Source organism: Micromesistius poutassou (genome assembly GCF_964030765.1).
Source record: "Micromesistius poutassou genome assembly, chromosome: 21".
Lineage (NCBI taxonomy): Eukaryota > Metazoa > Chordata > Actinopteri > Gadiformes > Gadidae > Micromesistius > Micromesistius poutassou.
In genome coordinates, this window is record NC_140291.1 from 10,495,218 (window position 1) to 10,516,911 (window position 21,694).

At 44.8% G+C, this 21,694-nt stretch overlaps 3 protein-coding genes across 7 annotated transcripts; 1 reads left to right on the plus strand and 2 right to left on the minus strand.

Annotated features, from left to right (window-relative positions):
• Nucleotides 1–581: 581 nt before the first annotated feature.
• Nucleotides 582–17,189, minus strand: fbrs (fibrosin). Of its 5 annotated transcripts, none has more exons than XM_084485942.1 (17): nt 15,436–17,189; nt 12,985–13,176; nt 11,360–11,395; nt 11,199–11,228; nt 10,891–10,939; nt 10,198–10,680; nt 7,939–8,231; nt 7,774–7,818; nt 7,083–7,181; nt 6,385–6,453; nt 6,108–6,146; nt 5,595–5,666; nt 5,169–5,322; nt 4,826–4,906; nt 4,286–4,369; nt 3,867–4,083; nt 582–3,694 (listed from the first exon to the last, which is right to left on the minus strand). In XM_084485942.1, exons 1-17 carry the CDS (start codon nt 15,736–15,738, stop codon nt 1,963–1,965), a joined length of 3,978 nt encoding a protein of 1,325 aa, XP_084342068.1. In that variant the 5' UTR covers nt 15,739–17,189; the 3' UTR covers nt 582–1,962. The 5 variants fall into 5 exon arrangements, with proteins under 5 accessions (XP_084342068.1, XP_084342066.1, XP_084342069.1 ...); XM_084485940.1 differs by having other exon boundaries at nt 6,385–6,468; XM_084485943.1 differs by having other exon boundaries at nt 583–3,694; nt 7,083–7,169.
• Nucleotides 17,190–17,574: 385 nt separating this feature from the next.
• Nucleotides 17,575–19,128, minus strand: mrm1 (mitochondrial rRNA methyltransferase 1 homolog). Its single transcript, XM_084485744.1, has one exon. It carries the CDS (start codon nt 18,884–18,886, stop codon nt 17,696–17,698), a length of 1,191 nt encoding a protein of 396 aa, XP_084341870.1. The 5' UTR covers nt 18,887–19,128; the 3' UTR covers nt 17,575–17,695.
• A 2-nt stretch (nt 19,129–19,130) lies between these two features.
• Nucleotides 19,131–21,626, plus strand: chmp2a (charged multivesicular body protein 2A). Its single transcript, XM_084485745.1, has 6 exons — nt 19,131–19,264; nt 19,757–19,924; nt 20,031–20,210; nt 20,351–20,481; nt 20,572–20,633; nt 20,760–21,626. The coding sequence occupies exons 2-6, from the start codon at nt 19,757–19,759 to the stop codon at nt 20,879–20,881; spliced, it is 663 nt and encodes a 220-aa protein (XP_084341871.1). The 5' UTR covers nt 19,131–19,264; the 3' UTR covers nt 20,882–21,626.
• The last annotated feature ends 68 nt before the right edge of the window (nt 21,627–21,694 follow it).

Genomic DNA, 21,694 nt, shown 5'->3' on the forward strand with positions numbered 1-21,694 from the left:
GATTCCTTTTGTTTCACAGTATTCAATATAAAGTAAAGTTTGAATTGTGATAAGTTGGGGTATTTAAACATTTGCATTTATCAATACAAACTCAAATATACTCCTGTAATTAGGCATTCTCTATGCATGTTATAGATTTGATACACATCCTAATACGTATCCTGGTATTCTCGTTATAATATATATACTTCTTTATATTCTCATTTATAAAGAAAAAGTATATTTAATGCTTTAACAACCATATTGGTCATACATGGAAATTGACTAAAGGGGTTTATCCTTACCGTTTTATCAGTGTTTATTTGTTGACGTTGATGGAATGGTTGTCCGGTTTACAGGCTGGGAACGGTTTTACCTATTGTACCTTTAAGTGCTTTTCATGGATAAAGTGTGATAAAATGTATAGCACAGAACTTTATATGCAATGCACATTTGTAATTGTATAACCCCTTTTGTTGTCATGTGATGCATGTGAATTAAAAAAGATGGAAGAAAAATATATCAGATCATTTCACCATACATTATATTAGAATTCAAAACAAAATAAGACCCACACAACTCAGTAAACAACAATTCATTTAATAATTAATATATGTGGTCTCTAGGGGAGGGGATTTGAAAGGTATAAAATGGTCATATTAAAATAATTGACCCATTGACTTTCCTCCTCTCAGTATACCCACAGTCCAGTTGCCTTTTGACAGAAGACCTTACATTTCTGTCCTTGACGCAGGTGTCCCAACTTTTCCAATGTATATAACTTATCTTTGTGAACGAAACATTTCTTGCTATTCACATAAAAGCCTCCCAGTCCCAAATGTAATGTAACATACAACCAATGACACACAGGCAGACCTCCCTCCTCACACAACAGCCATGAGATCCTTGAAGAGGTCGCTGTGGTTCTGGCTAACCGTTCACGAGCAGTTCAGTTTTCTGTGGAAACGAGCCATTTGCATGATACTTTAATTACTTATGACTACCTCGGGAGAGGGTACTGATTGATACCTGAAACAATGACGAATAACATAACAGTGAATATATTTAATATTATTATTATTATTATAGAAGATAATTAATGTTGAGAATAATAATTACAAAGGCATTTTCACTATACTACTATAATCTGGTCCTGGCCATATACCAAATTAGAGGAGTGGGGAAACAGTTACAGGAAGTCCCAACATATTGTGTTCACCCACACAATGCGACGACTTCATGTTCATCCTTGAAAACAGAGTGGAGGAGCTCCAATCACAGAAGTTGTCAAGTTCAGGGTGTGTATTTTGCAGGGTGAGGCAGAGAAGGTACAGATGTGCACTGAACTTTGTTAATTCATACATTTCTTGAGTAATTTGTCATCACAATGATGGGACAAAAGACTTAAAACAAAACATCCCGTTACCACTGTATTTTGTAAGGCATCATCCGAAACACAGGATCATGATTTATGTAGAGGAAGGATTTATAACATCCCGTAGAGTTTAAACAAGAAAAGGAGTAACCCCTTCATGTGTTCTGAAAGTGCACACCCCTCTGGAAGAAATCAATTGTTTTAATCCAACAGGAAAAGGCTTGCTTAAAAAAGCATGGATCATGAGATTTACCTGGCGAAAAAACAACTGCCTCGTCATATAGCTAGAATAACTACTGTATTAAGGAACAGCCTATAAAATAAAAATACACAAGGATGCACAGAAAACATGTACCTTTAAATTGCACTGATAGAACTATTGGGAGGGGGATATTATTCCACGTCATTCCGAGTGTCACATGTCCCCTCCCGGGACCTGGTGTGGCCCCTCGTTTGCGACTGGACCCGTGTTTGGTTGTGGGTCTCGGCCGGCCGGGCGTCGCAGAAGCCCGTCACTAGGGACGACGACAGAGGATGAGGAGGGGGGGCAGGTTGAGAGCAGCACAGTGATCCTTATGTTTCCCTTGATCTCCAGTGTTGTGCCTGTACTATCTGGACTCCCCGTCTTTGTGGGTGCTGTACAGAGTCATCTCGCCCGGCCCCCCCATTCTGGAGCCGCGGGGGGGCGTGGACGACCGGCTCGTCACCGAGGGAATGAGGGGCGGCGGCGCGCCCACCGACAGCGCCCCGACCAGACCGGCGGGGGTCTTGGTCAGGATGCCGTTGGACATGTGGTGTGGGTGGAGCTGCCCGAGGCGTGAGTAGAGGCCCGGGTGGTGCTGGGGGCCAGCGGAGCCCCCGTGGGAGAGCGAGTGGGCCAGGAGGCCCGGGTGCAGCTGCTCCAGGTGGGCGGCGGTGGCGGCGTGGGACTGGCTCTGGAGGTGGCCGCCGGCGGAGAGGTGCGGGTGCGGGTGCATGCCAAAGTACCGCGCCCGCTCAAAGTCTTCCCTCAGGATCTGGGCTCGCTGATCCTCGTCCATCAGCCCGCCGCCCGGGGGCCCCAGCTGGGGGGGCCGGTCAAAGTGGTGGGCCATGAGGCTGAACTCCTGGCGAACGGCGGCGGAAGAGGTAGATGTCTGAGGGTGGTGAGGGTTTGCTGCGGCCGCCGCCGCCGCCGCAGCAGCCCGCTCCGCCTCCAGGTAGCGCTGAGCGTGTTGGTGCTGCAGGAGGCGCGCCAGGTGGGGGTCCGAACGCAGGGCGAGGTGCGGGTCCGAGCGCAGGGCCAGGTGGGGGTCCGAGCGCATGGCCATGGCCTCCCTGCGTTGGTGCTGCTGCTGCTGCTGGGCGGCCAGCTCCCGCCAGGGGTCCCAGGTGAAAGTGTGGGGGTTCTGCGACGGACCCTGGGGCGGGCCGTGGGCAAAGCGTTCCCCTCCCGGGCCCATCACCAGGCCCCCGGCTCCGGCGGCGCTCCCCAGGTAGGCCTCGATGGCCCTGGAGTGCTCCAGCAGAGACAGGTGGTGGTGGTGATGGGGGGGAGGGTGTTGCGTAGGGAGGGGACCCCCTGGCGTCGGCGTGAGGGACATGGACGAAGAGGAAGGGGTACCCGAGTTGGGCTGGTGGGTGCGGCTGTTTGGACGCTCAAATCCGTGGGGGTGGCCGTGGCCGTGGGGGTGGCCGTGCCCGTGCCCATGGGTTGGAGGCTGGTGCAGGGTGATGGGTATGTGTTCCGGCTCCTCTTTACGCTCCTCTTTGACTTTGACGGGTGGAAGCAGCAAGGGATGTTTGGACACGGGCGTGGGGGTCCGGTCAGACTTCTTCCCGGGGGCCATGGAGAAGGGGTGTTTGGAGACGGGCGTGGGCGTCCGGTCAGGCTTCTTACCAAGGCTCATGTTGGGGCCGGCGGCCGACCCGGAGGAGGAAGATGGGTGGTTGTCTCTTTGGGAGGAACCGTGGGGGAGCTCGCCGTGGTGGCCGTGTCCCACGGTGTGCTGCTGGGGGCCGCGGGGGTACAGGTCCATGGGGGACGGGGCCGAGCGGTTGGAGGGCGGGGGAGTGGTGAGCACGGAGGACGAGGAAGACCTGGGCCGGTCTTGGTCCGACACTAGAGAGGAGGGGCCGAGTGGCGGCCCCCTCGAGGACATCATCTGCATGGGGGGCCTCTTGTCCCCGTCCCGCTCTCGGTTGATGCTGCGCGCCAGCTCCTCGATGGGCCCGCTGCCGCTGCCCCCCAGCCCGCTGCCGTGACCGTTGAGGTGAGACACCGGGGTGCTGCTGCGGGGTTTGAACGTGGGGGCGACGGGGGACATTCTCACAGGCTGCCGGCCATACAGCATATTGTCTCTGTAACACAAAGTCATCACATGAGTACAGCCTCATTTCACGAAGCATAAATCCTTCAATTATTAATCCTGATTGAAGAAGTAAAAGTCTGTAAATATAGTTATTTACAAATTACATTGTAAATCCTAAAGTGCATGCAAGCTAAAAGGCAGCCCCATGTAGATTTGCACACCTGTCTTTCTCATCCTTGATGTGAGGGACGTCTCTCCTGTCCAGCTCCTTCCCTCGATCCCTCTCGTCCCGCTTCTCCGCCCCCTTCGCCCAGCTGGGACCCCCAGGGAACCCGGGCGGCCCACCGTGCAGGCGGTTCCACGGGTCGTGGTGGTTTGGATTGGACATGCTGCTAACCACACTGGCTGGAGAGTCCTTGTGGCCGAAGACCGGGCCACCTGCAGGAAAACCAAAACCACGTCTCAGTACGAAGACCTTGCTCTTACTTATCCCCGGCCGTTTTACATACTCATGTGCAAAACTAGAAAGAGGAGACGGCCTACAGTGAAGTGGGGCTGAAAGATACTGGAAGAGCTGGTCTATCTATGGGTCTGGAAGATAAGTAGGTGTCTATCAAGGCGGTAGTAGTGCTAGACTGACCCAGTGTTGGGCTACCAAGTCCTCCAAAGGCTCCAGAGCCTAGCGCTCCCAGTGGAGTAAAAGGTGGTGAGCGGCCATATGGATCTGAAACATACACACACCATAATCAACTGGTTTATAATCCACTGATTTATAATGGGATTTTAACAGCAGCACAAGTCAATATATTAAATACACACACCATCATCAACTGGTTTATCATCCCATAATTAACAGCAGCAAAAGAAAATTAATTATAGGCCTTAGCCTTCCCAACATATTAGAAAGATGATAATCCTGTTGAAGCATAAGAGGCATCTAATGCACTTGAGAACAACAACAACAAGTGTATATTTTATCCACGTTGACGTTTGTGTTCCTATTTTATCATAACTGTTAAACTAATTGTTATACTTGTTAGGGATAAACAATACAGGAAAGTTTTTTGCTTCAAAACAAAAAATGCATGTAGAAGAAATCAAAACCGCATGGGGTGAATCAAAGTGACAGATATGGTCACGGATACTGTCCACTGATGTGTCTTTTGGAGGTCGAGCATACCCAGGTGTGCAACTGGATTGAGGAAAGACGAGTGAGGCGTTGATGGAGGGATGAATGGACTTGAGGACTGATGGACTCCACCTGGGGACCAGGGAAGAAGGGAAACATGATTCTCTTAAACATGGCCTCATTCGTTAAGACAGCCAACAGAGATGCAAACACACAATTATAAGAGCAGGACATGACGGTGGGTAAAGGATTAGCAAGAATTTCTTCCATTTGTAATAACTACTTGAAAGTATTCAGTGTGCAAAGAAAACAAAAATCCCCACAATAACCCAAAAAACACTGCCTTTTACTCCCAAAAACACTTTGCTGTGCGCACATACACATGGACACACACCTGCTACGGTGAACAGACTGGCAGGTCTGGTGAGGTCATGTGACGGAGGAAGGCCTCCTCCCATGGGCCCCATAGGGCCCAGGCCCCCGGCTCCAGGCATGCGGGCCAACAGCTCATTACGGAAGTCCAGTTTGTGAGGATCAGCCTGCATCAGCTGACACAAAGCAAGGAGGTGACTTAGGACAAATCATGGACATCATGGATACTCAGCCAATTAAACAAATTCGAGGACCCTGGCGTAAGCTTATGATAATTCCCACAATCTGGTCAAGGAGTCCTAAATTAAAAGCCCTGTTTGCCTCTTATTGGATATTGGTTGAGGTTTAGGGAATAAGAAAGTCTACTCGCAAAAGAGCAATGCAATTACCTCTTCTTCATTACATAAATGTTATGTATTATAAGATTTGTTTTCATTGGACAGCCTACCTTCACCTTCTTCTGATGGCTAAGGATCATCCAGGCCACATGAACATGCATAGCACACCATTTTCCCGGTTTCTGCAAAAGACGAAGGCCAAGCATTACATGGAGCTTGAGTGGATGTGCAATTTAAAGACATGCTAGAAGTCTTTGTACACCAAGTTGGTGCAAATGATCAGGGTTAAGCATTGCAATTAGTTTTCGGGTTTTGCTAACGTGAACATACTAGGTCTGTTCAATGAATGTTAATCGTAGAAAAAGACAGCAGCATCAGTGTAAAGTTTAGACAAGGAGACGTACAAGCAAAGCCATAACAGAGGAAACAAAGATAGGCGTGAACTCTAGTTCTACAGAAAGACCCAATATGGTGTGCAAAGGCATTGCTTAGACGAGCATTAGTCTATCAGAACGATAAGGAATAGGGTTAGTTCAAAGAGTGGGTGAAATGGTGAGAGAAGCATCACTGGCTCCAGGACTGAAGGGATGTCTCGGGATTTCAAGTGTCCATCTTGTGCTTACATTACTGACTTTCAACGATGTCCCAAATGGATCAGTTAGCTACGAGAGAACAGAACCGTAAAAACCACTTAAACAAGTTTCATACCATTTCCCTTCTTATGTTTATGTAGTGACCAAGCTCATCTCGTGCACATCATTAGCTCAAAGACTTGGATGAAGACCTATGAGATACTGGTCTTCAATCAAGACAAGTAACTCATAGGACAGCCTCCATATGTAGACATGATAGAGGGCCACATTCCTGTGCGAGTACAAAGGATTTAGAGGTCATCCTCACCCTGGGGTCTTTGGGCTGCAGGTGGTGTGGCACCACCCCTAGCCGGGCTGTCAGTTCAGGACCAGTTCCCTGAGGGACGAGAGGCTGTCAAGAACAGCACAACAACATCAGCACAGCACCATCGCCCAGGCAGCCTACAAGTATCCCCCACAAACGTTAGGGGCATCTGATGGAACAATACTTGACAGTCTTATGAAGATGCTGGTTCTAAATAATTAGCAGTAACCACATGTATCAAGTCGGTCTCAAAGACTCACTGCTATTCATGTTAATGTTTCTAGAAGTTTACTTCAAGAAAGGTTTCACTGCACAACTCAACTAAACATGGTCCAACAGGGTATCCATTGTTGAATGATAAATTATGTGTGTGCACCGCTGATACACACAGAAAACACATCTTGGAATGTGGTCAGGTAGGTAAGTGGTTGGTGAAGTTGCAGTAGGTGCCTTTGACCACCTCTCAATGAAATGTGATGATCAGATGCTTATCAACAAACTAGTAATTCCCTTAATCCTATTTTCATAGAGTAGGTTCAACAGGAACATACTTTCATGCTGGGTGTGGATGCGTTCTACTCTCAGGTGTTTGATGCTTGTGTCATTTTAAGTGACCGAAGGGGCAAATTGTTCCGACGGCGTACTTCCTCATTGATCAAGTATGCTGGTGATTTCCATGAGGACAGGACAGTCCTACTTACCTTTGGCTGGAAGGCTCCCTGCAGGGAGCTGAACGGTCCGGTGGGGGGAATGACGGGCTGAATGCCAGGGACTGAGGGAGGGGGGTACTGTGGGAAGAACTACATCAGCCACAAGCACACACAGAAACATGACTTAGTCACCAGCAGGCTACACCTATCCCGCTGGCTTTATGGTAGGGCAGTAGGGCTCTTGTGCTGGTTACTCTAAACCCCTCATCTGCCTTGAAGTAATTCTAAACAAATGTATTCAGTTATATATAGGGGCAGCTTGCCTTGGTTTAAAGTATGACTGCCATTTATGTTTAGTTTTTTATATGAGCCACATAAAACTATTTGATTTGGATCTGGATTTGATTTGTTCATGGTGCCTTTGAGGGACGTGTGTATGACTCAGCCCTGGTACTTCATCATAATGATACTTGAAATAATCCCATGGGAAAATCCCCTGCTATAACCCACACTTAGCTAGGGTGGGTTATAGCAGGGGAGCTAGGAGCAGTGGGCATTCTCACAGGGTAGCGCCCTGGAACCAACTCCAGGCCAGGTGTGGTACCCTGGCCTTGCTAATGGGCAGGGCAGGAGTGTTAACCCCCGGGATCAAGCCCAGGACCTCCTCGCTGTGAGGCAGCAGTGCTAACCACTGTGCCACCCTAATCTCTATAATGACATTAAAGATTGACAGAGTACTCACAGTGTGTCGGTACAAGCCCTCCATCTTGGCAGGATATTTATCAAACTAAAAAAAAAGAGACAAAATAATGTTCTGGTTAAAAAATAACCACCAAACCACAACCAAGCGGACCTTTGTCCCAGTCAGGACCATAGCTCCAGGGGCCAACGGGAAGGTTCTCCTCACCAGCGGCGGCGCGGTGGCGGTCGGGTGCAGGAAGGGCGTGAAGTGTTGGTGCGTGTGCGTGTGTTGGTGCTGATGGTTGTGCTGATGGATCTGGAAGTTGAGGGGCGGGATGCTAGGCTGGTTCTGGGACGTCCTCCCCGAGGAGCTGGCCGAGGAGCTGGAGGTGGGCGGTCCGCCCGGCGTGGAGCGGCCGGCGGCGCCCGCGGCGTTGCCCTCGGAGCCGGGGGCGCTGCGACGTCCGTCACGCTCCTGCGATGCCATGAAGTGGGAATTCAGACGCAGCAGTTCCTGATCTGTAGAGAGAAAGCCATTGTAAGGTTAATCACTTTATCCATTACAATATATCCTATATAGCCGTTTATCAAACAGTTAACAGGCTTTCACATCACTAATGCCGCTTTTCCACCGACAGTACCGGCTCGACTCGCCTTTTTTTGCGTTTCCATTGGCAAAAAAAGTACTTTTTTTAGTACTACCTCCGTCAAGGTTCCAAGCGAGCGGAGTAGGTACTTTTGTGTGACGTAAACAGGCTGCTGGCAACTGATTGGCCAGCGGCTGTAAATGGGAATAATCACTCAAAGTTAAGTTGTGTCCGCCCGGCATGGTTGGAGTCCACGAACCAGCTCCCAAGGGGGACACTGATCAGCGTTTTGCCGTGTGTGTCGCTCCTTTCCCGGGGCTAGAGTTAGGCTATGCGTGGTTGTGTGTGTCCGGCGTGGCTGGAGTCCACGGACCGGCTCCCAAGGATCAGCGTTTCGCTGTTTCTTTTTAGTGTCGTTCCTTTCCCACGGCTCGAGTTTCGCCTCCATCAAAGTTACCGTATGACAACAATAGACACGCAGTCATTGCGCTTTTTATTTTATTTTATTTCCCATCATAACCTTTCCCGGGAATCAGGAAATAGTCTTGATCAGATTCAGATTTCCCGGGAATCGCGTCTCCCGTGATTAAAACCTAATGACGACCCGCCCACATTGAAGAGGTACTTTTTTAAACTCGACGTGCCTGGAACCAAGTTGAGTTGAGTCGAGTTGAGCTGGTACTGTCGGTGGAAAAGCGACATAAGTGCACAGGTTGGACTCTTTTTCAGTGCTTAAATCCAGATGGTTCAATAAAAAGAAAAGACAATTATTTTTAATCTTTAGCCTGATTTTAACTATGCTGCTGGTAAATCACAGTCCAATATGCAACTCAACTATAACCTGTAATGCACTTCATTCATGACAGGCAGAGTGGCACTGGAGATAAGAGAAAGTGCACAGTCTAAAACACAGCTCTATTTTGAGAACCTTGACCACAAAATATGATGGATACTACATTCATGCCGGTTAGTGTCTCCTTTTCTGTTAAAACGTCACCTGCATCTGCCCACACATGAACCATTACCTAGATGCAAATTATATGCTAGCCGGCCATATAGCCTCATCTCACTCCAACGCTGCCTTTCAAGACATGGCAGAGAATGGTTTCTGTCAAACTATAGGGGCCAATTTAAAAATGTGTCGCTTGGCCCGTTTCTGTTGAGTGAAACAGCTTTGCTTGAAAATGAACTGCCACGGTTGTTGTTCCTCTTCTTACTTTTGTGTTTGGCACCGAAGCGCTGCCTTAGATACATGTCCTCTAAATCCCCACAGCTCACACTATGCCCAGGCCGCGAGTCAGTGCTTCAACACACTGAGTGCTACCTCGGTCACAGCAGAGTGAGGACCAAGACCCACACACTCAGTGCTACCTCTGTTACAGCAGAGTGAGGACCAAGGCCTAGATTACCTGGGCTGAGCTACAAGGTGGCACCCAAGTGATCACAGGTGAGTATAAACAATGTAATTTTTTTATACTCAATTCTCTCTGGTGATCACAGGTGAGTATAAACAATGTAATTTTTTATACTCAATTCTCTCTGGTGATCACGTTACTTAAAATGTGTACATTGGCAAGCAGGACATCATATGGTATTCATAATGTTGTTGCAATGCCCAACATGCTCATCCAAACACATACTGCTCTAGCCCGCTGATCTATATTTTGGTGATTTCACCAGCAGCTAACTCACATCACCTCAACCAATAAAGTATTCTGTAAAGCCTGGCATATAGGTTCATCTTTGCCTTTCAGGTCCCTTCTCTTTTTTTCCTTTAGTTTAAAATTAGAAAGACCAACAAAGCAATAGCATATTTAGGAATTATTCTGTGAAATAAAAAAATACAGTTAACAGCATTGCAGACAGGCAGTGGAATAGAGAGACGCAGGGGCTCCTACCTGTGGCATTAGCATGTGCAGACACCTGTAGCAGAGGGGGAGGGGGCGGAAGGCCAGGGGAGGTGTACAGGGCCCCAGAGGAGGCCCGCGACGGGGGCCGCATAGGCCCCGACGATCCAGGGACCCTCATGAGGGGCATGGACATACTAGTGGAAGGAGTGGGCGGACGCATGAGGAAGGGTTTGTGTTTGGGCTGCGGGGGGTTGGGCTCGTGGCGGCTGTGAAGGCCGTTGCGTTGGCTCGGTCGGTTGACCGAGGACGGGACCGCCATGTGGGGCTTCATGCAGGAGAAGGGGGCAGAAGAGGTAGAAGAAGAAGAAGTCGAAATGGGCTCCACAGGCTCCAGGCTCCTCTCTTGACTGCGCTCCAGGCCAGACACCCTGGGGGTCACCATCAGGCGGGCGATGCCTCCACCCCGGGAGGGCAAAGAGGGGCCGTTCTTGCCCATGGACGAGGCCAGGCTCACAGGGGTAGGGTCCATCACTAGAGGAAAACAGTGTGCAGGTTGTTAATTATACTTACATTGGGAACATGTGATTTCATTCTCATTAGAAATATCCACTACTTTATAAAAATCATTATTGTACAAACTCAATACTGGAGATTTGCTACTTTTTGCTACTTCCCTGTGAATAAACTACGGACAAAAGTCTCCCAGATGAAACTAAAGCAAGAACAATTCCCTGGTCGTACCTTTCCTGGTACTGACTGTGAACACTGGGTCCATATAACCATCAGAGGCCTGCAAGAAGAAACAACAAGGTTCAAATAAACCAAATAGCAAAGAAAATCATGAAGACAATAAAAGAAAGATGATTTCTTATTAGGGCCAACTTCCAATCAACTGAACAGAGGAATAATTAAAAGGATTGTATTGCCTTTAAGAGCATAACACACATCTAAAATGAAAATGATTGACACAGTTTTCCTCCAGTAGTTTTCCTCCTCTAGTTGACACTGTATTTAATGAATGTAGATTAAATACAAAATATAATACACACCTTATCTCCTGAATCACTCTCAGTGTCACACTAAAAGGGAAAGAGTGAAAGAATTGCACAATTAATGATGAACCATACAATACATAAAATGAATTGGTATTTCTGACAATATGATTACAACACTGGAGGAAGTAGCAAAAAAAATGCAGAAAGACACTTACAATGTAGCCGGTCTCCAAAGAGAGGGCAGAGGCACCCTGTAAAAAGGATACAAGAGAACAATATTAAAGTCACAACCTTTAGCAAAACTAAACACAACATTGAGTCAGGTAAACAAGCCTGTCTGCCTGCATTATTCAATTATTTGAATGTATTTGGAGAGCAGCTGGTAGGTTGGTATCCCTAGTTAACTAATGCAGGGAAAGTATTTTGTAAACCTATTTTAGTTTTCTTAAAGCTAGGGTAGGCAATATATTTAAGCCATTTTATCCTATTTCAAGTTCTCTTTACACCCTGAAAGAATCAATAAATCAAATACTCAAATGCTGAAAAGAAAGAAAAATGTGCGGTATCTCCGGTCGCAGGCCTGTAATAAGCCTGTCCAATCATTTCATTTGGCCTGAATTAAAGGATTGGATGGGTTTCCCGTCTGTCTAACCTGCACGCACTCTGCCCGTGCTATCAGGAGTCTTCCATAAGCCTAGGCAGACCTACTGCTAAAGTTAGAGAGCTAGGCACAGGTTTTTGGAGAGGGGGTTTGGATTTCTTTGGTTAGATATTTTCCAAATCTAGTTGGCTGGATGCCCCAAATTGCCTACCCTAGCTTTAATGCAGTGTGTAAGAGCAGATTAAAACGAAGGCAAGACAAACACTAGAGGTTGTGTGAATGGCAAGTACAGCTCCTAAGTCGAGTCAAATAAACCTTCATTAAATCTGTCTGTAGTGCACTTGGTACGCCCGGAAAAACATAAAAGTATTAGGCTGAGGAATTTTTAGGAAAAACGTTCGCCCCAGGCTTGATCCGCTCCACTTTTCAATTCTACTTGCCATCTTTTCTAGATGTAGCCTTAGCTTACCTAAGTTTGCTTTTGGCCTGCGTGTGAGGTGAACTTGGCATCAAAAAACAGGTCTAGCTGTACTTCCAGGTGTATAAGAACGAATATAATGTTACACTTGCATTGCTAAATACTTTCTCCACACATTAATTAACTTGGGGTGCCCACCTGCACTTTTCTCTTCAACAGGATGATGTCAGTTTTTAACCTTAGTAATTTAATCTAGCATTTTAGAAGCCACAAAGAGCTAGCTTCTAAAAATTTCATGTCAGAAGATCTTAACCCTGAATAACCACTATTTAGATTTTCCTTGTGAGGGTTAGTCAACACTTATTCAATTACATAACCTAGGAAGAGAGTATGGAAATGTGTTGATTTTCAAATGAATAATATTGTAATGAACATCATTGAGGTTATTTTGTATACTACTTTTGACAATCGGATTTCGTGTCAAATTAATCGTATCTTCAATCCTTACTGTATTATGTGCAGTCAGTTAAAAGTTAGAGGAAGGAACCAATGACGAAGCAAACCAGGCTGCTTAAGACTACATATTAGTAGTGTTATGGCTAGACCATTAAAACACCAAGAGCAGCGACTAGTGCAATCTCACATACGTGGGATGGAAATCTTGCATACTTAGCAAACATAACAGTGTGATCTATGGAACCCCATATACAACCAGCTATATGCCTTCAGACATATACACAGCACAAGGATCCATTGACCAAAGCAGGCTGAACAGTTAGAGCCAGATGCTGGTTCTCAACAATATGATGTGGTCGCAGCACCTTCACATCAGTCTTTCTCCTCTTCTTTCTGTTCGTGCTCCAGCAACTATGGGAGAAGCTGGGCGGGCCGCCTTCATCGGGCTCCGAGATGGGGCCTCCACCGTTCTCCTCCGGGCCTCGCTTCCTCTTCCTCTTGTTGCCTCTGCCCATCAGCATAGCGGCGCGCTGCGTAGGCTTCAAGGAACAGTCCATCTGGGGACAGGAGACAGAGAGGGTTGAGTTTCATCGGACAGAGGGAGGCCTGGTTGTTAGGGGTAGACTTGGTCCTGACATGGTTGTGGTGCAAAGTGGACCTTTTGGATGGGCTTAAAAGGCCAAACAGTGTATTGAAGATATGACCCATACAAGCAGATGCATAAAACATCTTGGTACAGTCCGTTTTATCCAAGAATTAATCCATGAGTGGCATGACACCTGACTAAAAAGTGCAAGCACGATGAGCAATGATCTATTACCAATGTGTGAAATGGGAAATTCCAGTGTCCGTGAGATCACTTGTATTCTATTAGAGGGAGTAGTCATGATTCCCATTAATGAAAGGGGAAAATACTCAAATAAAAAAGGACAAGATATAAATACTAAGAACACACTTTCAAAAGCCTCAAACTAATAAATTCTCAAGGCAAAACATGAAATGGTTTCAGAAAAGAAAAGAGCATTCTGTCAATTATCTTTGGCGTTTTCCCAAACAACCTTTTGACATTCCTCCACACAGTATTCATTTATTGGTTTGTTTTGCCGGGCAGGTCTGGTTACACGTCATTTGATTTTCCCAAGTATCCAACTGAGACACACCTTATCAACCAACAGACATCATGAAACAACACCAATGCCCATGTTTAAGGTATTAGTTATCCAATCTTTAAAGATATTCAATGTTTGGGAGAACACAGTTTGAACTACTTTGACTGGGGCAGTTCTTTTTTTATGTAATACAAATGTAATATCAAAACACATCCTTAAAGCAATAACCTTATTCTCTGATTGATACCACATAGGAAAACAAACCCAACTTGATAATATGCCAATCCTTTGTTGTGCCTTTCGATATATATTACTGTAATGTGCCAAGACTAAGCATCACACTTCAAACTTGACTGTACAGGACTACTTATTCTTGGTTCATTAATTAAATCTTGCTAAACGGGTATGGTACAGGTCTTATGATGGAATCTCATGAATTTGATTTAGATGTTTGCTGATAAACTAAGGATAATGGCATTGATTCAATACAGAGTATTTAGCCAAGGACATAAAATGGTGTAGATTCAAATATATCTCTTGTTCTAGTTTATAGGCCAACTTGTTGCCTAAGTGGTGAGGATCTTCACACTGAGCATAGCATGGAACTTTGCAATGCAGTTCCTACTCAACCCTTGGATTAATTATTGGTATTAATATGAATAATAGAGAAGATAATGTCTCTTTATTTTTTTGTCCTTATTTTTTCTTTGCAAAATGTGTATGAAAACTGAACCTTGATTTTTCCTTTATCTACATGCATATGAATGTTTACCCACGGAAAACCAACTATTCCAATGTTATTACACAAGTTAAGTATATGATGAAGAACGAAACGTATTTTTGTATGCAAAAGTATCTTTGCTATGGTAAAAAATAAATATTAACCACGTTCCCTTAATTGGGAAAGGTAGCTCGTTAAAGTGCTGAACGCAGACCACTTATTTTAAATGGCATGTTGCTGTACAAGGCATCTCATTTGCATAAGATTGCACTGCTGCGCATTTGTTTCACATGGCAAATGATGCATCAGTGCCGCCTATGTTGATAACTGCCATGCAGAATGACTTCCTGTGCCTATCGGCAGAGATTGTGAAGGACAGTTTGGGTTTAACCGTGTAGTTTAATTATCTTGTCAGGGCCTGCTTTGAATCATTTAAATAATATACATCATTGGACTACTGCCTGTGACAACTCTTGTATCAAGCTCCAAATGTGGTTGTGTAGGGAGAAGATGCATTTTACCCAAATACCTGGGTGGGTGGGTATAAATATATATCAATTCATAATGTATTCTACAAATAACGACATACTTAATCAGCAGAATTTTGCAAAAGGGTCCAGCGTGCAGTTACTACACTGAACCAGGGGAACAAGGGGAGCACCAGACGCTGGTAACATGTGCACGGTTGGCCCTCTTGAAGCACAATCCTAAACGAAATAATTCAGGCCGGAGACATCAGCTGCATATCCAACTACACGGTTAGGTCGTCCCCCAAAAGGAACGGCTGGATAATAAATGGGGTGCTCTACAACCGCTAAGAGAACGCCATAGGTTAATTACCTGGACAAACACCAATGATTTTAGTGGAAAACAAGTTCGCAGTGCACACAATTTCCTGTCATCTATAGTAAACTCCAATAAAATGCAATGCACCCTACAAGACTAGCGTGCGATCAGGTGCACCAGTGTATCGCTTGTGAATTTACCTCCAAGGCCTCGAAACTGATGAAGCTCGCAATAGCGAAACCATCGATGATGTCTTCCTCGCATGACATCGACTCCCTTTTCCTCCGACGAGGAGGCCTGTGTCTTCCAAATCCGGGTCGGCATTCTCGTCCACCGGCACCAAGAACCGAGTTTGTTCCACAAGCTTCACGTTCAGAGCCCGAGGACAGGGATGTGGCTCGTTGTTCAGCCAGGTCGACTCTTCTCCTCTGCCGTTCCCTGTCGCGCTGAGAACGAGACCGTCGGCTCTGCCTGAAACCACTGCTTCGGCTCGGACCCTCCATGTTAAAACGAACCCTTTAACTCCAATCAGTCCGAAGGCACTTAATTTCAAGTCCTGGTCCGGTCAAAGGCACCAAACCGCAAATGAACCACCACACAGGCCCTCCGAGGAGCCTCTGTTTAAAATGGCGTTTATAGTACCAGTGTCTATTATTTAGAATCCTCTGAAAACAGTATTTCGGCATCGATGCCTTTCTTACGCCGAATTTTGTGTGTCATTTCAATATAATGCAAATGGGAAAAATAAGGTATAGAGAAATTCATAACATGTTCATGACATACCGAAATGTCAGGACATGGCTGATTGTGTCTCGTAGAAGGCTAACGCTAGCTAGCTGGCTAGCTTGCGAGCAAGGACTTCAGCCGACAACCAAATGTACGTATGTAAACAAAAAGAAAAGTCTGCCGTACTGACAAAACAACACAAATTAACAGTTCTTATATTTTCAAATATAGTTTTCGTTTACCTCGGCATTATTAAATGTCACCCGCAATTATATAAACTCCACTACTTCGCCCGGCTTTGACAAAATAATTTAGGGAATTAGCCAAACGTTAACGTTAGCCAATTAGCGAGGCCAATAACCCAGATCTCCGACGCTAGGAAACCAGCCACCATGGTACGGGATTTCATGAATTGTAAATGATAGGATGCGGTTTGGTTCGCACCAACTAACAAGTAAAGCTCGCTTGCCAGAATGAAATATCCTGTTGTTCCGACAGTTCAGTCCAGACTCCTCGGATTAGGTCGTTCCCTTCGTGTTTTGCCTGTTAGCCAATTAGCCTTAGCATGTCTGTAGTTCACCACGGAGATAACAATATATTCAGCAAACGACATAAGAATAAATCTATTCTTAGGACATTTTGTAAAATACAGGTAGGAAGAAGAGCAATCTTGTTAATTGGTGAATCGCAGCAGCGTGGACAGGCTCCACTGTCAAAATGCTAGGCCGATGCGAATGGTCGGATTCGCATCACATCAAAAGAAAGACGTAGCGTTAGTGTTAGCACTCTTGCTAACTAGCCGAACGGGCAGTTAGAAGGCTAATCCAAAAACAACAATTTTGGGGAAAAACTGCAAGTTTATATCAGAACCGGTCAGCCCAAGAGACCCGGCTTGTCGCTCCTTCACGCAAGAAAATGATTTCCTTCCACCTCCATCATAAAGAAAATATTTAAGGCCCGCATTTCAAAGCCTCGGTCTTGAGTTCCATACACAAGGGTGTCGGCCAAGCCCTCATTGGGCTGGGCAACTCCTACATGCAGCCTTCACTGTGTAATCCAATGTTTAGAAGAAGTTGAGGGTACTCGGCGACGTCTTCTTTAAATGTAATGTATTCCTAATCCAGTCCGCAAGTACACAAATAGAAAAGCAGTACGACTTCAGTGCTGCTTCTCTTTAAAGATCCCGAATAATTGGAAAATGTATCGCGAAAATGTACAGACACAACCCCTGTCAGCCGTGCAGTGCATTGTGTGCGTGATTCTTCTTCCTCCCTCATGATAGTATGAATTTGTAAGCATCAGTAGTGCATACTGCCACCAAGTGGAATTTGTTAAAACTAGCCCAACTAATCAGTGTTTACGTAAATTAAATAAGGAAAATTATATTATCACTTTATCAGACCTCGAATAACGTTCATTGGCTGTTAACGATTGATGATTTCCACTAACATTTTAACCGCATTGTGGACTGCATTACATAAACTACTTAGATTCAACATATCAATTTGACTTAAAGCTGCAGATATATAATATATCCTATAACTCTGCAAAACATTAACTCAAAAACATACCAACACGTGTATTGCTTTTTCTTTAATTTACAGTCGTCAATACATAACATCAATGATGATTTATATACATTCAATATTTATACAACATGGATGGATAAAAAATAATAATTAGAACTGAGAAACCAGATATACATGCTGTGTAGGAACTTGCTAATGTGGTCCATCATAACCCACTCCCAAGAGTCCTGTGTGACAGCAGAGAGTGCAGCAGAATGCCTGTTGCTACGGACACATTCAGAGACTCTATACCCGGGATCAGTTGCCTAAAAGGTGGGATGGTAAGGATGGTTTGACAATGAGATAACAATTTGTGTGACATACCCTCCCCCTCCCCACCCATTAACAACAATGTAGGTTTGGTCATCTGGAAATCAGAGCAGCAAGTAACCACAGTGGAACAGTCCTCTGTTAGAGCTCCCATGGTGCCAACCACATGCCAACCCTGTGATACTTTCAACTCCAGCATTTTTACAAGGCTTTCATAGCAATAAATGTCCATGACTTCCATGGCACCTGAACTAGCCTTGCTCACTACTGGTGTCAATGGGCAGCTATTGTGGAGACTGGTGACCACTCTGTCTACACCAAGGAAATAGGCTGAGCGCAGAATTGCGCCAAGGTTCATGGGATCTTGAATCCCATCCAGCACAAGCCAAAGTGGTATAATATCACTTCTTTTGACCGATGGAAAGGCCGTCTCCTCTGTAAGATAACTCAGTGTACTGGCCTGAAGACATACTCCTTGATGAACACGCCCAGTAGAAATCCGGTCCAGATGCTTTTTAGTTACTCGTTTGATCTGCACTTCTCGTCTGTGAGCCTCCTCACAAACCTTTATAACAGAGGTCCTGCGAGAAACGTCGCCCTCTTTAACTAAAAGTTGGAAGGGCTTTCTTCTTCCCATGGTTAGTGCCAAGAGACATGGAGAAATACCAAAAACAACATCATAGTTTCTTTCGTCCTTGGCATCCCTTGTTACATTCCCACGTACAGGCTTTTCCGAATCTGCCGTAAAGTCTTCAAAACTTAACTTATGAAGATCTTGTGCTCTTCGATCTTGAGGTTTTCGCTCTAGTCCATTCTTTAGACTTTTACTTTGGGCACGATGCTGTTGATGTTTACCATCAGACCGCATGAGGCCCTGCGACCCATTGGATGCAATCTTCTTGCTACCCAGATCATGACGTTTTAGCACAGGCGGTATGGCGCGGTCCTTGGAACACAGAGGGTTACTTGCGACATGGTAAGGGGAAAACTGAGGGCAAATGACTTGCTTTCCCCAAGACGACTTGAGCACGTTGCAGCAGTGCTTAGATAGCCATCGTTGTTGACACGCAATATTCCACAAGCCCATGTTTATAATTAGATGTCATTGAATTAAGGCGTTCTGGAGGAACCAACTTGTAAAATTGCGTGTCCACTCTTTCCACTGTCCTTCAGCAAGCTCAATCAATAACGCTGCCCATGTTCACTTTAACAAACTTGTTTTTCCACCGGCGTCTTCCTCGCATTACAAAACCCGTCCATGACTATTGACAAATGACATGTGCACTCCCTTCGGAAAGACTGCAGCTATTTATATGACGTCACGTCCGGGATCTGGAGCCACCTTGATACGGAAGTGTACCATTAAAAAAAATACACCTTAAAAACAAATCGGTTGGAAGTCAACCTTTACGCATCTAGATTACCTCGGTCTTCGGTCATCGAGTCAGACCACATCTGCTTCAAGGTAAGAACAACATTAGCCATATTTTATAAGTCAGACACAAGATTGGCGTTTCTTAGTGTAGCTAGCTTTACCGAAGGAAGAGGAAAACAAACGTACCCTAGTGAACTATCATTAGGCCGTGTAGACATTGTTTATTGAATAGTGAAACTAGTCCCAGTCGTTTCACACTTGAGCAAAACTTAAACGTGACAAAGTTGTCTTGATTGTTTAAAAAATCTGTACGAGTATCAGTAGTTAAACAGCTGAGTCATTTTACTGTAAATCAACTTGAATAAAGATTAAGATTGATGTCAATCTTATACTTTAATCTATTTATCTTTGTCAACGTCATATGAAATGTTGAAGTTACCGTTTGAACTAGTTTGTATCTTTCTTTCACGGTTCATGTGCGAAGATGGTACACCTTTTTAATATCGTTATACTTAGTTTCTTGTCATGTGACCTCTAATATTTATGCTCGTACTTCAACTCTCTCCCTTTTCTATTTTAAAGATGGACTTCCTTTTCGGGTCAAGAAAGACCCCAGAGCAGATGCTGAAACAGAATCAAAGGGCACTAAATAGAGCCATGAGAGATCTGGACAAAGAACGTCAAAAGCTGGAGCAGCAGGAGAAGAAGATCATTGCTGACATTAAGAAAATGGCCAAACAGGGACAAATGGTAGTGTAATAGTTATGTACCCAGTTTAAAAAGGAACGAGAATAACAATTAGAATGTGAGACAATTCAGTTATTGAGTTTTGTCGCTATATTGGATGTTATTGCAGGATGCTGTCAAGATAATGGCTAAGGACTTGGTTCGCACGCGGCGCTATGTCAAGAAGTTCATAATGATGAAAGCCAACATCCAGGCAGTCAGTCTCAAGATCCAGACACTCAAGTCTAACAACAGTATGGCAATGGCAATGAAGGGTGTCACCAAAGCCATGGCCACCATGAACCGACAGGTCAGTTGTTACTTAATTGTTTGAGTTCTGGGACCGAGGTGTGAAAGAGAAAAGCATTTGTTTCACGTTCAAGACGATCCACAGGTTATTACAAACATTTTTATTGGTGTAGTAATTTAAGTTTGAATTGTTCTTCCCAGCTCAAACTGCCTCAGATCCAGAAGATAATGATGGACTTTGAGCGACAGAGTGAAATCATGGAAATGAAAGAGGAAATGATGAACGATGCGATAGATGATGCGATGGGTGATGAGGATGACGAAGACGAGAGGTGACGGATTAAGATATGTTGTTTTTTTAGTGCTAGAACATGATCCCAAAACCAGATTTTACAAATCGTTGTGTTCTGTTCCATGTACAGTGACGCCATCGTGTCCCAAGTGTTGGATGAACTGGGTCTCAATCTGTCAGACGAACTTTCAAGTAAGAAAACATTATCATGTTCTTGAATAATGACTTGTATACAATGCACATCGTGTCATAATTTAATACATTCTCAATATTACACATGGACACATTTTGTCATCCTTCTTCCCATTGTTTGCTTAGGTCTGCCGTCTACGGGAGGAAGCCTCTCGGTTGCTGGTGGGAAGAAGGTGGAGCCGCAGGCGGCGCTGGCCGACGCAGACGCAGACCTGGAGGAGAGGCTGAACAACCTGCGGAGAGATTAAACACGGGGAACCTGTCAATTAACGAGCACTTTGGTTCCTGGTTTTTAACAACACACAAACAAATGCTAGTGTTAGTAAATGGTCAATTGTGTAAAAAAAAAAAAGAAGGTATATGGCTTTTTTTGGCGGCAGAATTACATTGTGTGACGTGTATCTTTTATCAACACACAATGTGGGAATTTCTGAAAGGAAAAATATTGTGCGCGTGCGTGTGAACACTAGCTTCCATTTGCATGACTTCTTTTGACAATTTTATTAACACTATCGAAAAACCCAAAGTTGAGAGTAGGTAATGCTGCATCAGTTACCATTGGATAAGTTTCACATACTGCACAATTTGTACCTCAGACTAGTTTCCATGAATCATTGTTGAGTAGTATATGTAACAATGTATTGTTGGTTTATCTCCTTTTTGTATTTTTTATTTAGCTTTTTATGCTTTTCATAGCAGTACAAATTTGGACCGGGACAGACATAGGTGAGGATGGTACAGCAAATGTTTAGCAAATGGATATTTAATCAGCCTTGGGGTTTTCTTAACAAATGGCTAATCAAACAACATACATTTTACAAAATATTGAATTGATGCATTGAATGGATTTCACCCTCACCGCAAGGTGCCTGGTACACAAAACCATTTTAATCATACTAGTTCTGTTCAATAACCGATGAATGGTCATGTTTATATATTTGCTAAATGGTGTCCCTTTTTCTTCTTTATTCAATAAACGTTTCCTTTTCAAGGTTTGGTTGCAATATCTATATTACCTTAAACCATAGCAACATTTAAAGCAGAGCTAAGTGTTCTGACAA